The sequence below is a fragment of the Falco punctatus genome (assembly GCF_963210335.1).
Source record: "Falco punctatus genome assembly, chromosome: 13".
In the NCBI taxonomy this organism is placed as follows: domain Eukaryota; kingdom Metazoa; phylum Chordata; class Aves; order Falconiformes; family Falconidae; genus Falco; species Falco punctatus.
The window spans coordinates 2,913,109-2,929,087 of NC_137593.1; the positions used below are offsets into that span (position 1 = coordinate 2,913,109).

At 37.5% G+C, this 15,979-nt stretch overlaps 1 protein-coding gene and 1 long non-coding RNA gene across 2 annotated transcripts in view; one reads left to right on the forward strand and one right to left on the reverse strand.

Annotated features, from left to right (window-relative positions):
* The window catches only part of KPNA4 (karyopherin subunit alpha 4), a 28,639-nt gene that overhangs the window by 4,899 nt on the left and 7,761 nt on the right, over nt 1-15,979 (reverse strand). Inside the window, exons 2-14 of the mRNA XM_080408991.1 lie at nt 14,099-14,143; nt 13,158-13,247; nt 13,038-13,067; nt 12,906-12,958; nt 10,507-10,602; nt 10,298-10,383; nt 6,872-6,958; nt 5,627-5,796; nt 5,490-5,534; nt 4,041-4,172; nt 3,671-3,799; nt 1,976-2,080; nt 251-322 (exon numbers count right to left, since the gene is read on the reverse strand). Coding sequence (XP_080265117.1) covers nt 251-322; nt 1,976-2,080; nt 3,671-3,799; nt 4,041-4,172; nt 5,490-5,534; nt 5,627-5,796; nt 6,872-6,958; nt 10,298-10,383; nt 10,507-10,602; nt 12,906-12,958; nt 13,038-13,067; nt 13,158-13,247; nt 14,099-14,143 — 1,140 coding nt within the window. The remainder of the gene's footprint in view (nt 1-250; nt 323-1,975; nt 2,081-3,670; nt 3,800-4,040; nt 4,173-5,489; nt 5,535-5,626; nt 5,797-6,871; nt 6,959-10,297; nt 10,384-10,506; nt 10,603-12,905; nt 12,959-13,037; nt 13,068-13,157; nt 13,248-14,098; nt 14,144-15,979) is intronic.
* LOC308072330 lies at nt 14,150-15,811 on the forward strand. Its single transcript, XR_013931633.1, has 2 exons — nt 14,150-14,847; nt 14,894-15,811. It is a non-coding gene; the product is annotated as an uncharacterized lncRNA (long non-coding RNA).

Genomic DNA, 15,979 nt, shown 5'->3' on the forward strand with positions numbered 1-15,979 from the left:
AGCTGCTAGGCCACCCTAACTGAGGAGCTTCCATTCAAATCCCCACTGATATTCCCACTCTCAGGTCATTCCAGAAATGACAACTGAAGTTCATGCTTAAATCTCTTGTCAAAAAGGGAAGACAGTTCCTTAACAGCAGAGGAATACAGACATTCATAATCCTGGCACAGAAGTCTGAACCAATCAGCTGATGTACTCTCTCAAATGCACCCAAGACAGACAGTGGACCTTTTCTTAAGGTTTGACTCACTTGGTCTTTTCTTCCACTGATCGTTAAGTTGCTTATTGCCCAAGCAGCTTCTTTCTGAGTACCAAAGTCACCCTAAAAATACAACCATAAGTAGAAATAATCATTCCAGTTCTTATATTACCAAGTATTCTACTAAAAGCTTGTATTTGTTACAGTCCACTCTGCATGGTATCACCACATCAGTTTTCAGTAAGTAGGGAAAGTAACGAACAGATCCTGTAGATGTTTGTGTTTGAGTCTACTAAGAGTGCTCATCCCTTTCCTGCAACGATGTTTTTAAGAGGAAGGGAAACCTGTTTGCATCAAAGTAAATAAAACCTGCAGTACACTCACACTCCTTATCAACAGCTGTCACATATTACAGTGAGAGATAAGCAGTAAGTGTCAGTTTTGATAAAGCACTGTACGTGCTATAACTGCGCCTGCCTCTGAAATTAGTCAGCTCAAGTCTTCTTATTAAAGAGAAAGGTCTCCCAACACCTTTCTCAATGATTAATAAATTGGCAGTTAACGGAACTATTTGTGAACAGTTGTATGTTACTTAGGGGAAAAGACAGGTATTTCTTCAGTCTCAACCCCAGCCTCCACACTGAAGCAAGATACTGTATCTTTGTCACAGCTGAACACATTATAAGGTTGGCATTTGTCATCCTTCTGCACTTCATGAAAGAAAATCAAGTAATGAATCAAGCAAGAAGTAGTAAATGTCTGAAAGATAGAAGTGTTGTGCTGATCCTGTTCAAAAACATGCTTTCAGCTACCCTTCTTTCCCACAAAGGAAGTGTGAGAAATCACACCTGGGAGCACAATGTGGTTTGGAAGCTGATTTTTTTTTTACAAGACACTAATACCCAACAACTGAAAAGAAATACAGGTATTTAAATCCCAAGTGATGACTCATCACCACTCCACCTCTAGTACTGAACAAGCAACTAGTGAGTTTGTGAAAAAACATGAGAAAGGCATTCAGAAGTGTTGACTGCTTGACTTTACTACTTAATAAAAAAGGTAATAAACGCATTAATCTCAACAAGCTTCATCTATTACTGAACAGAAGCACACATCCATACATGCATAGGGTGTTGCTTTTCTACGGGAAAAACTCTGAACAGACGCAAAAGCTACGATTATTTTCTATGGTCACCTGTTCTTTGTTGATGCAGTTTTACTTGTTGAAAAACAAAAAAATAGATGGGACAACTCCAGTCCATGACCTAGTATCACAGACCATCAACTGGAATACTCTCAGACCAGATATATGCAGTAACACAACCAGGTTAATAAATGCCACTGTTGAGCACTTCCTCCTTATGTTTCCAGGTAACAGAGGGCACGGAAGGACAAAGTCCTTAAGCCCTGGCAAAATGCTAGGAATTAATTCAATGCTGTTCCCAACCAGACCTCTTCATGCCACACAGGAGAGCAAAGAATTTTATCCCTTTTGTTCCCTAAGTGAGAAAAATAATTTAAATGAGATCTTGAAGGACCTGAGATTCCCCTGATCTGCTTCCTTTCCCCAATACATCTGGCACTCAACATCTCACAGCACTTCACAGAAGAAGTAACAGCAATGTATTTTATCTTGCAGCATACAAAAAGCGCTCAAGGGCACAGTTTACCCCTGCCCCCCACATTTACAGTATGATGTAAAACATGAAGCAAGGAATTAAATGTCACTTTCCCCAATTAAGGAAACAATCTGTTAAATCCTATTTGTTATCTAACCTTATCTAGAAGATGTATTATCATTGGAACAAGGTTTGCATCTATTACTGCCTGAACTTGCTGCTGATTTCCTGCAGTGATGTTAGATAGGAACCACACCGCTTCCTGCAAAATGAAAGGATGCGAGAACTTATTAATTCAAATAGTCTTCTACATCATTTATTTCACTACAGCAAGATTTTATACATGCATATTTTTATATCTGCAATTCATACACTAGCAGATCTTAAACACAGTCAAGTATTGTATCACTTTGTACATAGCTACACTCCTAGTAAGTAGACTAGACACACATGCAACAAAGCAGACAGCCTCCACTCCAGAAAGCTCTTCAGTCTTTCTTTGTTACCATGTTACAGCCAAATACTCCAAATCCACAGATTAAGAGGAAAAAATATTTGGAGACAAAAAAAAAAGTCACAGGGATACAAACAAGCACTCATAATTGATTCTGTTACTGAAAATGAGCCGTTTTCAGCTGATGGCCCGGTGAGCTCCAAAATGCATTATAGTTCCCAGACAGGTGTAGCAGAAGACAGTATGTTTTTGACCTGCTTCATAATTTTTCTCCTCTTAGTGTCAATCATCAACAAAATGCAACACCTACTACTTAAATGCTTGCTTTTCAATAATATTATGAAGTTACACAATCATTCTGTCCATAAGCCCAGGACTCTCTCCTTCTAGCAACAACCAACAGCAGGTGCACAAGAAATCATGTAAGACTATCTTTTCCCCAGTAGGCCCTCCCAGTCCTGAACAACTGGAATTTTGAAACAAGTCAAAGACTGTATTTGGATTCTTACATTAAAACAAGGACTGAGAGGCCCCTAGCCCCCTGTTTAAGTAGGAATCTACAGTTTGGTCAAGAAATAAAGTTTCACATAAAATTTTAAGCATATTGAGAGTAACAACTTTTAACCTTACGGTTGGTAAATTTCTCTTCCATAGAAACTCTCCATCACTCCTGCTCAACCCCCTTCTCTCAACTTACCTGGCTTCACAACATTTTAATTAGTAGTTCTCTGAACATGAGATTCAGAAATTCTCACATTTCATTCAACTGAGTCTCTCAGATCAGATCACAGGATCACTTTCATTAATGAACCTGTCAGAGATTTCGGATGCCTAGGCTTATCCTGGTGGGCTTCTTTTGGGCTTTAATCATTGGCAATGTTGTAAAGTGGCACCCCAGAACTTAACAACATGCCTCAGATGCACTCCGGAATCAGCACTGCATTATCAGTGCCCCCATTCAAAGCCTTTTCTATACATGCAGGCATACACACACACATTCCCTACCCCCACCCCCACACACTCCATTCAAAGAGACATCCAATTATCTCTATTTCATCACTTCCAAGAGAGTCAGTTTAATTAAAGTGACATTTCACATATCAGGAACTAACTTCTAAGTCAACAGTCAGAATTAAAAGATAAAGCTTTAATTTAATAAAAATTCAATTGAAAGAATCAGGAAACAACATTCTTGTCAAGTATGAGTTTGCAGCTCCTTAGAGATTTTTCTACAGCTGTTAACTTCAAGAAAAATTTTAGCACCCTGCCTGCTCTTGCCATGAACTGGTATAAGCTCGATTACTCAAATCTCTACCACACCACATTATGTGGAATCCGAAACAGCCAAGTCCCATATAAAACAGTTATCAATTGGGTGCAATCTCTGCAGTTACTTACCTTATTAATTTTTTCTTTGGGATGTGTCAGAAGTGCTGGAAAATGTGAAAGGGCTTCACAATTCAGAACTACCTGTGTCTGTTCATCGGTACCAGTGACAATGTTTCCTACAGCTCTCAGTGCAGCAGTCTGAAATAAAATAGTTTCTTTAAAGAGAGCTCTTTTAACCAAAGATTCTTCTGGTTGTGCACACACTTTCAAACGGCAACAGTTAAAAAAGCAAAAGTTTTTATGCAAATGCTATACCACACAGGAAAAACTTGTTTGTTCTAACATTGTTCAAACTTCAACATGAACTACAAAAAGAAAGTAACTACTTTCTCTAGTATTGTATTTTGAACAACACTTCCTTAAAGTTATCTAAACTTACTTGCACTTTAACTTCTTGATGACTGAGAAGAGGAACCAAATGTGGTACTATTCCGGAGTCTATCACCATCTGGATCTGTTCATTGCCAGCATCCGTTAGATATGAGAGCGCCCAGACTGTATCTACTAATATCTAATAGTAAAAACATTTATTTTTAAATAGTACAGAAATATCACAAGTCTCACAAAACAAGTTAAAAAATTCTCATTGTGAAGCCAGAATTGACACAATACAGCAAAACCCCACTTTGTTCTACAAGCTTCATACATTCCGCTCTACACAAGTTTGAAATACAACTGCTGTTCAACCTGTTCTAGCTCCAAAGAACACACAGAGATTAAAAAAACGGCCAACCAACAGCTAAACTGCTCACTACAGCTTAAATTCTGAAGGATATAAAAGCAATTCCATTATTTCTGCTCTTTTCATGAAGTACTGGTACACAATGTGAGATAGGAAAGACTCACCCTGGAAGGGAGATAAAGCCCTAGCAAATATTAAACGATGAGCATTTGGTACTCTCAGACCAATGTACATCCTATGGCATCAAGTTAATTTTTTTCTTGGCAGTCCAAAGTTTAAGAAAAAGCTGTGATATTTTGTTAAACATCTGGCACAGCAGCACCTAGACTGAATTTCCTCTCTGTGCATACATGCATGTATTCACACACAGAAAAGCCAATTTAAAGAGCAGTAAATCTGAACATTTCAAGTGACAGCTTACAAAGACAACGAGCGAGCATTGTTTCAGCTGGCAACTCTCAACTGATTCACAAATACAGCTGTTTCAAAAAAATTCAAGTAAACTTAATTTCACCTACTTACATACAAGAAATGAAATACTATAATTACTATGCAAACATTAGTTAATACACTTACATATATTTTGTTACAGCTCTATTGCCAATAACTTAAGACAACTGAGCTACAACTTCACTAGAAAGCAAAGAAAGTTAAACCATTCCAGCTTGCTTAGGCAAAAAGCTAACTTATTTCATAATTTCAGTAGCCTTGCTCATTTACTTCACTATTAAAATAACCTAATATTCATATTTAATACCTCAAATTATATCTAAAGCTAACATTTTACATATGCAGACAGTAGTTTCTCTTTCATTTAGTTTTTTATTGCAACCGCAAACTTACATGCTAGTCAAAAAAAAATCTTGTATCTGCACATGAATGTTCACAGAAATGTAACTGAAAATGCGTTTTATTTGTAAGTGTATGGAAATTACATGTAGGTGAATATTTGCAAAGATACAGAGAAATACCAGGCAAAAAATCATAACTGATACTTAAAAATAAGCAGTTAGAAGATACCAAATTAAGTCTGCAGTAACAAAAGGGATATTCTTTTGAATGAAAAAAGTTAATTATGAAAAGCTTTATACTTCAGCTAGAAAAATATACCAGAACACAAAACTGGCTTTAAGTGCCATTACTTACATTTACATCTGTGTGGTGAATTAAAACACAGAGCGCTGGAAGGATCTAAGGAGGGAAAAAAGCATCTGCGTTATTTTTAAGTCAGGCAGACACTCAATTTCAGTTTATTTACACTGAACAGTGAATAATTCAGTCACCTCCTGAATGGTTTCCATCGGCGGTGGAGGATCTTTGTGACGGCACAAATTGACCATGACCCAAGTAACATTTCTTAAGAAAGTTATGGGAATAGATGGGCTGATGAAGGACAGCAGTGGTTTCACTACTCCAAGACTAATAACGTAATCTCTACACTGGGGTCCATCACCTGTTTGAGAGAAAGGATTACGAAGAAAAAGATCATCGTACACCATTCACAAAAAATCTGACATCTGCACACTTAAACTTCAGCTATTTAAAATGCATAGAAGGTTAAAGAATATTTGCCTTGGAAAGACGCATGTAAGTACAGAGATATGTACCTCTAGATATACATCCATCATAAAGACATTTATATAGAGCTTTAGAAAGACCTGTGGCTGCCTCCCTAATTGCTGCATTTTGAACTAATCACTAAATATAGCTAAATTCTTAACAGAAAAGGTGTCCCATAATTTATAACAGATGTACAGGCTGGGGTGGTGGTAGACAATGCCAAACCACCGAGAACAGTTGATAGCCCAATGTATTCCTGAAGATCCCTTTGCAAAGTTTATAATCAATACTAAAATATCCCAAGAGTAGGTGAAAATTGCCTGAACAGATACTGTCATCTTCATATCTGAAAGATAACCACACTTTCATCACTGCCTAGGTATCACTACCATTGACTCGAAAGCAGCATCTGACTTGTACTGCACACATATCACTAACAGCTTCAGGCAGTTGCAATACTGTGATTTTGTTGGTCTCCCTCTTAAGGACTAGGCATTTCTAAAACATCAGACTGCCGAAATCCCAGTATGTCAGAACCAGTATTAGTCCTCAAGCACTACAAACATAGTCAGGGCTGTAAACCACCAAGCTAATACTTGCACAAAAAGAAAAATCAAATGAAAGATCGAATGATCACAACTTATCTTGAATTCAACACAATGTATGTAAGCTCAAGCAAAACTTCAGAACTCAATGCAGAACAGTTTTTGTTTTAACAATCTGCACATCTGTTTGCCAGTAATTCTTTTTCCTGTACCTGGAGAGAAAGTATGTAGGCATGTGGTTTTGGGTACACACCATTGATACACAACAGAGACAAGAGGAAGAACAGGGTAACTGCCAGTCTAACAGCTGCCTTTTGTCTCATAGTTGAACACCTCCAAATTTAAGACACAAAACCCTACCTATTTTATTCATTCAATACCAAAAGGAACTTAGAAGTTTTTAGCAGCAGGAGTAACACAAACCTATGATATTTCCTAGAGCCCATACAGCTTGCTCACAAACATTTTGATGAGGTGAATGCAGCAGTCTCAGAAAAAGTGGCACAGCATCTGAAAGATACAAACAAAACCCCATGCAACTGTTGAGTAAACTGAAGTTTAAATACATCTCTCAAAAGACAAAATAGTTCACATAATCAGCTTTTAAGTTTCAGTACTGCATGAGAAATTTTTCTCCTGGTTAAGTATTGGTCAAAACTTTACTAACTTCTTACTGAAATAAACCACGCTGTAACAATTCTTCCTTTACTGCACTTTCTTACAGAGCCCACATTTCAGAATATTATTAAAGCAACTCTTAAAATAACCCAGCATTTTAATTTGTTTGCAAGTCTCAAATGCTTACTGAAGCTTGTCAGGACTCCAAATTTAGTTATATGTATTGAATTTAGAAATTCTGTGTTATTTCTATCAGAACCAACAGCAAAGCAGTAACTGTTTAAGACCAACCTCACTTGCTCAAATTTGCCTACTTAACAGTGAGCAGGTACACATCTACGTTATTGACTGGTAACGTAGTGAAGAAGGCAGGACAGGAATTTAATTTGTTTCAATCTTACTGATTTACAGTACCTCATACGCCTCCATCACATCTTTACTAGTAGTAAAGTATGTGCCAGTCGCTGGTCCTAGTACTTGCAGAAAGCTAACTACTGAGGGATCTTCTGTATACATTGCCAGTGCAGAGCTCCAGGCCGCACTTCAGTGCACAACTTCACCTGTGGCTCTACCACCAGGAAATCTGGTTGATCAAGCACACACAAGTAGCTGTGCAAGGTAAACTGCACCAAAAGAACCTCTGCTGCCAATACAGATGCACTACTAAGCACCAGGCCATTGTGTACTTTTCCCTAACATTTCCAACTCTGCATGCAGTATCTTTTGATAACCGTTATGAAGGTACGTGTACAGCAACAGTAGCCGTTTCTACAAATCTAGTTACCTTGGTCTCCTGAAAGCTAATAGATGCATTCCTCAATGTGAAGTCTCCTTTTATATCACAAGTTTTGACTCTACTCAATTTGCGACCCATTATCTAACATACTGGCATAACCTAACTGACCACTTCAGAAGAGACTGTTCAGAAAAAAGCCAACTGACTGAGCAGTAAGAAAGGGATTCAGAAGGCAACACACAGAACTCCACAACTGTTATCAAGGCAGCTACTCTTCTACCCTATGTTGGTGTCAGACAGGAGAATGCTCCCAATATTTAGAACTAAAGCTAAACCAGTGTTTCAAACACATTCTACATGCACCACATTTAGATAACTGATCCTTAGGACTCTTATCACCAGCATGAAATGCGCTCGCTTACATGATTTGCTATGACAGATTAGTCTGTATGAAACAGTCACTTACTTTAGGTCACATTTCGAGAGGCTCATAGTTTTAGCGAGATTCTCTCAATGTAAATCATGTTTTGCTAGAGAAATAACAAATCACAATAGATTCCATATTTCCTACTAAATAAAAGTACTTTACAATGCCTGTATGCCTGTAGAAAAAGCGTCCCCAGCAAGCATATTCGTAAGTAGTTTTGGAAAGATTACAGCAGACCACCTTTTTCATTGAAATAAATCATTGCAAGATATAAACCATAGTTTCTTACATTATAGCTATTCAATTGGCTAACACAGTGCATACATGCAGACCTAGCTAAATCAGAGATCATCACTGAAAAAACTACTACACTTGGTACTCATCTTTCATCCACTGATAAGGCAGGTTTAAATAAAAAGAAGTGTTCCAGATCAGAGGTGTGGGACAGATTATACATTCATTAGATTTCCAAAAGAAAACTGAGGATGCAACTGGGAAAGGAAGAGGAGGAGGAGGATGAGAAAAAGGGAAGTTAAAAGTATGAGCAAAGATGCATACTATAATGGTCAAATCCAAGCTATACCAAAGTTAACAGGCTCTTAACACAGAGTTTGTAAAAGCAAAAGGCAACTGACCTTGCAACCAAAGCAATCTCAAAACATACATTCCCATTTAGAAAAAAGAATCCTTTAAGCTGAAGCTGCCTGCCTTAAATTCCTTCACATCTGCTGTGGAGAATTAACCTATTTTTCCATTTAAAGATTTCTGAAACACATGCAGCCATTTAACAGAGAAGATAGTGCTAAGAGCTTTCTTATGAATACTTCTTTTTTTTCCTAAGCATAAAGCCAATAATACACAGTTTGTGAGAAGCCTGTAACCGGTTAGCACTAACAACAAAAAAGAAACAATCTTCTTTGATCACTGAAGAGAAAAAGCCAGCCATGGAATATAACAAACATTGACATTTCAACAAACACACCACCACATGTCTTAGAAACTGTACTTACTATATTGAATAACAGTTCCAAGTAGTTCTAAAAAGTCAATATATGATGGTTGTGGTGGGGGAAAACACACAAAAAAGATCACACGTAATTCTATGTCTCTTCATTGTTGGAAGCACAGCATGTTTAATGGTATCAGCAGCATGCACTGCAATATAACACTGATTCCAACCATTAAAGCTACTGGTATCTCACATAATATAAGTTTAATGGATTTTTTTTCCATAAATTTTAGACAAAAGTTTGTTTTACTGTATGTTTGCTTCTTCCATAGGTCTCAAGAAGCTCTGCTGTTTTATTCATTGACTTCAAAAGTCTGCAGACACTTCTCCTAAATTCTGCTTTATCAACACAAATACTACTTTGACTTAGGACATGTTTAGAGTACAGAAGAAGGTTTGCTTTGCTTGGCAACTCAGATTCCAAGTCCAACAACAACTCCTTTCCGTGCTTCAGATTCCTCAAAATATAAAGGACAGCGTTTTTTCTTCAACTTCAGTTTGTAAGAGAATTCGATGTCAAGCACCCTCTGAACTTGGTCCGCATCTTTTCCTCCCTCTTCACAGTAAGATAGGAAATCCCTCCATGGGAGTTTTTTTAGGTGGTTTTTTTTTTTTGTTTGGTTTTGTTTCAAGTTTTTTTGTTGGGTTTTTTGAAGTTTGAAAACTGGAAACCAGCAGATATCGACTCTGCTAAAATAGTGTGAGTTTCCAGAAGACATTACTCACCATTGGGAAACCCAAATGAATTTAAAATCTGAGAAAATGAAGAACAAAAGCAGGTGTGCGCTTCAACTGATGCTGCTTGCCAGAGAAGAGGTAGAACATCTGGCAGGAGACTTCATGGGCAGGTCCTTCAGCGACGTGCCTGTGATTGACAACTCAATTTCAACCATCCTGGCTATCGCATGAAAGGACCAACCCTAACATGTGGATTGGTGAACATGCTTGAGAGAGAGGAACAGGAGTGTGGATGCTCTTTACAGTATCATTCAGATGATCTTATTTTTGTGGAAGCTACAGTGTGTGCTTTATCAATGATCAAATACTGTTGGGACTTACTAGATTGAACTACTGCCTGTGTTTGCTCAGAGGTTCCAGAGGCAATGTTTGTCAAAGCCCATGCAGCTTCAAACTGTAAAGAAGGACTGCAAAGTAAGAAAAAAAAATATTGTTAAATGAGTTTTCAAATCAGATGCCATAGGCACATTAGCTAAATACCAAGAATTCTGGCAACAATTAAAACATTCTGGAGTTTCAGAAATACTCACTTGTCATCTCTTTCAAGACAGTGCACTAAAATAGGTAATATTCCTGATTTTATTAGATCGTCAATTGGTGGATTGCGATCACTGGAAAGCAGTTTTCTGTTTAGGAAAAGGAGAAAACACAAGGCTTAACAGGCAAATCACAGAATGAGAAGTCATGACTGTAAAGGATCTCTGGAGGCTGTCTAGCTCAACCCTCCCACTCAAAGTGGGATTACTGCCCACACTAGATCAGGTCAGTAATGGCTTCCCTTGGTTTAGTTTTGGAAACCTCCAAGCACAGCGATCCAACAATCTCCCCTGACAAACTGTTCCAGTGCTGCACTACCTTCTGGGCTGGGAAGTGTTTCCCCAGTGTGTTTCATACTCTCAAAGACCAAGCAGGATTTGTTTTCTCCACTTTAAGCAACAATAACTAGTCCTCAAAATTGAAAAACTGAACTACTGAAAAACTGAAGTCATTATATTCATTGCCCATTTCAGTTGCCATGTTTTCTTTGACTACTTTTGAAGTTTATTACCAGTCAGTAAAATAAACATCACTAGTTACTCAGTTACACCCTCCTAAAGCTTCTTCCTCCTCCACCCAACATGGGAGATTAACAAAATATGGCTGCTTTGATGGGAAAGGCAGAAACTTGTTTCTTTACTAAGGTCATAACGTCAGACAGCAAGGATTCACAAAGTACTACTGCAAAGAACAGAAGTGTACAAATTTCAGTTTTCAATCACTTTAGCTTCACCTTTCTACAGCTAAGGAATGCAGGAGAATGGAGGAAACTTCTTGGAGGCAACAACTTGGGCTGTCACACCAAACTTCTACTAGCAGTGGGAAGAGAGATTATATACAGTCATGTCTTCACATACCAGCCTATTCACAAACACGCAGAAGGCCTGAAGAACACAGAAACTAGAAACCAACTTTTCACTGCTGCGCTACCCTGAAAGTTATCAGTGGTGTGTTAAACGGGCAAAAGAACAGGAGATGAAGAGCAAGAGCTGCAGAACAAAATACCTCAGAAAACTAAGTCATCACAATAGTGAGAATGTGAACCCAGATTATGTGAAGGCTCTTGTAATAATCATATATGCATCTTCAACTTCCAACTAAGTAAAGGAGATTCCTTTTGGAAGTGAAGACAATTTACACAAGCTTATAAAAATAAGGAACAAATGTGTACTTGCAGAATCTTAATCCTGATTTTTGTACAGTGACAAAACAATCATCATGCAGTCTACTCACAGACTACCTGCTCACACAGGTAGGGAACTCTACTACAAGAATATATAAATAAAACTTGAGGGTGGTGGGGGGTTGCGTGTGTGTGAGAATGTTTTTGTTGTTGTTTGGGTTTTGCTTTTCTTAAGCACTTCTAATCACTCTTCCACTCCTCATATTCCAGTCGTATGTTCTGGGGGTTAGACCCAGGCAAGATTTCTCCTTCCTGTTTCGCCTTCAGACCAAAGCATGGTACAGACTCAAGACAAAAACATTTGTTTTCATCTCTAAAATGTACCTTAGTGCCTTTTCAGAAATGTAAACTACATTGCCTTGATTTTAAATTAGTTTTCAATTTTAAATTGATGGTTACAATAGTGAAATCCACATGGACATGCCCATTTCATTTTACATCAGGCTTAATTCAGTGTACTTTAGTCTAACCTGGTTTAGATCAGCTGTAGTAAGCAGCATGGTCTACATGCTACCTTGAGTTGAGGGAACTTTTTAATGAAGGCAAACTGCCCAGTGGCAATGGGCATGGAAACTGGCTTTGCCCCTATCAGTTCTGAACACATTAACTTGCAAAAGTCAAGTGACTTCCAATTCACCTGACTTCCCTATGATCTTAAAGTTTCCCCTTGCACTTGAATCCACCCCCTTGACCACAGAGGGTAAACAAAGTTGTACCTTTCTGCTACAACAACAAAAAACCCCACCCAGTAGCTCACAAAATGACAGTTAAACACTGAATTTATGCAAGCAAAGTTTCTAAGAGTATTTTTAAGATCACTTCTTGAATATATTCAACTACATGGAATTCTTATTAAAGTGAAAAGTGGTTTTAGTGGCCTAATCCATGACAAAACTGTAAAAAGGATTATGCTGGTTCTTTCCGTACTTAAAGACTTCATAGTCCTCCTAATTGTGTATTTTACTCTACTTGTGAGAAGCATCAAGTATCACACTAATAAATCCTAGTCTTTATACATAATGAAAAACCTGACTATTTCGAAGACTAGGCGGGTTGTTGGGTTTTTTTGGTGAAGTTTTATCGATCAATTTACCTTTCTGAAATCAGTAAATGACATACTTTTTCTAGTTAAGCTAGAACACATTATCTGAATTTAAGAGCATGATAAAATAAGAATAAAAATAGTGTATTTGAGAAAAGTGTTCTTACCTTGCAGCCTGCACAGCACTTAACTGTATACCCTGGTTGTCACTTGAAGCATTCTAAAATAAAGAGAATTTAGACTTTTCACATGTCTGTCACCATGACATTAAGAATGTTCAAACAATTCAAATTTTTTACCTGTACTATTGCCTCCAAAGAAGTGTTTTGCTAGAAAACAGAGACAAAGGCAGTTAGAAATTAGAAATGTATTTTAAATACATAAAAAGAAGACATGCTTGACAGTTAATTAATCCTTACCACTCTAAAGTCACCATCTATATCGGAATCTTCACAGATATCTTCATGGGGAACATTTCTCCTCTTTAGAAGATGTTCATCTCTTTTGTTCTTAAAAAGAAAAATTATTTAATACCTTTAAAACTTTGATTTTGGAGGTTTGGAGGGTGTTAGGAAGGGTATAGAAGCTTCTGTTTTAGACACACATCATAAACATGCTTTCATTGATACTGTTAAAATTTCCAACACACAACTAGTTGGAAAGGACTACATAGAGAAGCACATTTTGAAAATCACTTCTTCCTAGAAAAATCCTCCACCCAACTTCATCTACAGTAGTAACTACTTTTGCTGGGAGTTTCACGTGCACACATCCATCAACACTGACATTACAACCTATCCATCATTATTTATAACATAAGGCTAGTTTTCTGTTCATCTCATAAGTAAAATTATTCAAGTTATGAATACTTGTCTCAAGAGCTAGTTTTCCAACAATTTAAACAGTGCCAGTTTCACACACATACTCTTCCACTCTTATTTCTGTGTTGAACTACTGTTTTGGGGAAAAAAATAGCTTTCTGTCTACAGATTAGCAGGAACTCATTTTCAAAGTAAAAACCAAGGGGTCTTTTTACTAAGTTTTTAGAATTGAAAACCTAGCTGGAGGAGCAAGAATTCTTCCCTTCAATAGGTTACAGATAAAATTGGGTTTTAGGAAAAATAATAAGGAACTTCTAGTACAAGGTATGGTAACTTTAGAACTTCCTTCCAAGCTAAATTACCTTCACAGAATCTGTAAAGACAAATAGATAGCTTAATAATTATAATCTTACTGGACTATGGAAAGAACACATAATAGGGGTGGGGATTTTTTAAGCCTTTAACAAAAACTCTGAAAATTTTATGAAATATAAACATAGCCAAATACCATCTGTAAGAATAATGCTAGGTCATCTCACCTTTCTCAACTCCACAACAACTTCATTCCTTTGTCTTCTCATAGTCTGAAAAGGATCAAGATCAAAGCACATTATGTTCTGAATCTATACCAAGTAATTCAGAAAGTTCTTGCACAACTATTTAAGTTCATGCGCTTGAAACAGGACTTATACAAGCAGGATTTAATTTTCATTACAGAAGTAGAAATCCAACAAGAAATGGAGGTAACTATTACACCTGCCTGTATTATTTCAGAGTAAAACAGAGTCCCCTATGTCTTCATGTTGAAAAAAAAGAGTTCACAATCAGGAATAAACAACTGTCTTTTAACAAAGGGCAATGCTGAAAGAAGTTGCGCAAAAAACACTGCCATCAAAAACACCATGACAAACGAACAGAAAGCACACAAAGGTTGCCCAACATTTATAGCCTTTTCTTGATTTAAGGCTTTTTTTAACATACAGACAGGGATACGGCATGAGTCAAAGCTGCCACTTTTACAGAAAGGCATACTGGTACACTTGAAAACTGTAAAGTCAAAGTCAAGCGGAACTGCCTAGCTACACGCCTAACTAAGAACATCTTACTTCCTCAGAGTAGTGGGGAACTGGGTGATTCCCAGGGCCTGGACTACATAGCAGGCCCACTGACCAGCCAGAAACCAGCAAGGAGCACAATTCATTGCTAACAGGTAACTGTCACCATACAGATACACTGGAAAACAGAAGTTTAAGTTCAGGCTGTGCAGGTAGTCCTTCACCTAAACAAAGTACAACTGCTAAAGAAAAAAGAATTTCAATAATGTAATTCTTCAGAATAAAGAGATGTGGACAACACCAGGCCATTTCTGCAAGGATGCCTACCAGGCTTCTCATGCATGTGCAGCACCCCAAGTGGACCCTTCCAGACACAAAGGGTGGCAAAGTTCTACAGGAGCTCTTGCTCCCCCAAACCTCCACAAAGACATCTGGGACAAAACAGCCACAAAGTAAATTTACAGGTTTCACATGTTTCTGATATGCACATGTTTCTATTATTATATGAAGCAGTACTAGCCTTGTGCAACAGCTTTATAAACAAGTTCAAATTAAGAGACCTAGTAAGGCAAAGCTGAGTTACAAAAATATTACTTATAAATGAAAACAACATAAAACCCTTGGCACAGTAAAAGCAGGTGGGTTTTTTTGTCATTTTCCCTACAGTTCCTATTAAGAATATTCAGGAGGAAAAAATCAATTGTAAATATACATAAATTGGTTTACTACTGCTTGTGTAAATGCAAAGTGGAAATAGAAAAATCAGTCTATATTGATTTTATTCTACACTTTGAACTTTAACTTCGCTATTCTCATTCACCGTAAAAACAATTGCATTTTTATTGTGACTTAACTGTTCACAAGCCCAAAGAAAGTCTGAAATCCAAGAGCATAAGGGACCGCATTAACACTGAATACAAGAAAAAGCAATAGCTAAGAGATCTCAGCAATAAGCAAGCAGTTCTGAAGGTAAGGATTAAAAGCTTTACTTTCAGGAGCACAATTATTTTTATTGAAAAGAATGTGCATTTCATCAGAATCGCATTTCTAGCTCTGAGCAAGACAGTTTGCCTTTTCAAAGGAAGAACTTAAAAGGAAAAGAAAAGGGCTGGAAAGCATGCAAGTGAAAAAGAAGGGACAGTTCCCCACTGCTTTGGAGGTAGAACTTTTCATTGCTTGATGACCAAAATAACAGTTCATCATGAGATAAAACAGGCAGAGGATGAAAAAAACAACCTGCCCAATGCAACAATAGCTTCCCACTAAAAAAAAGGCAAAATATACAAGCATACCTACCTAATGCAGCTGCAGCACCTGGAATGACTAGATAAGAGCCATAATAAGCAAGTACAGACTGTCCCACAC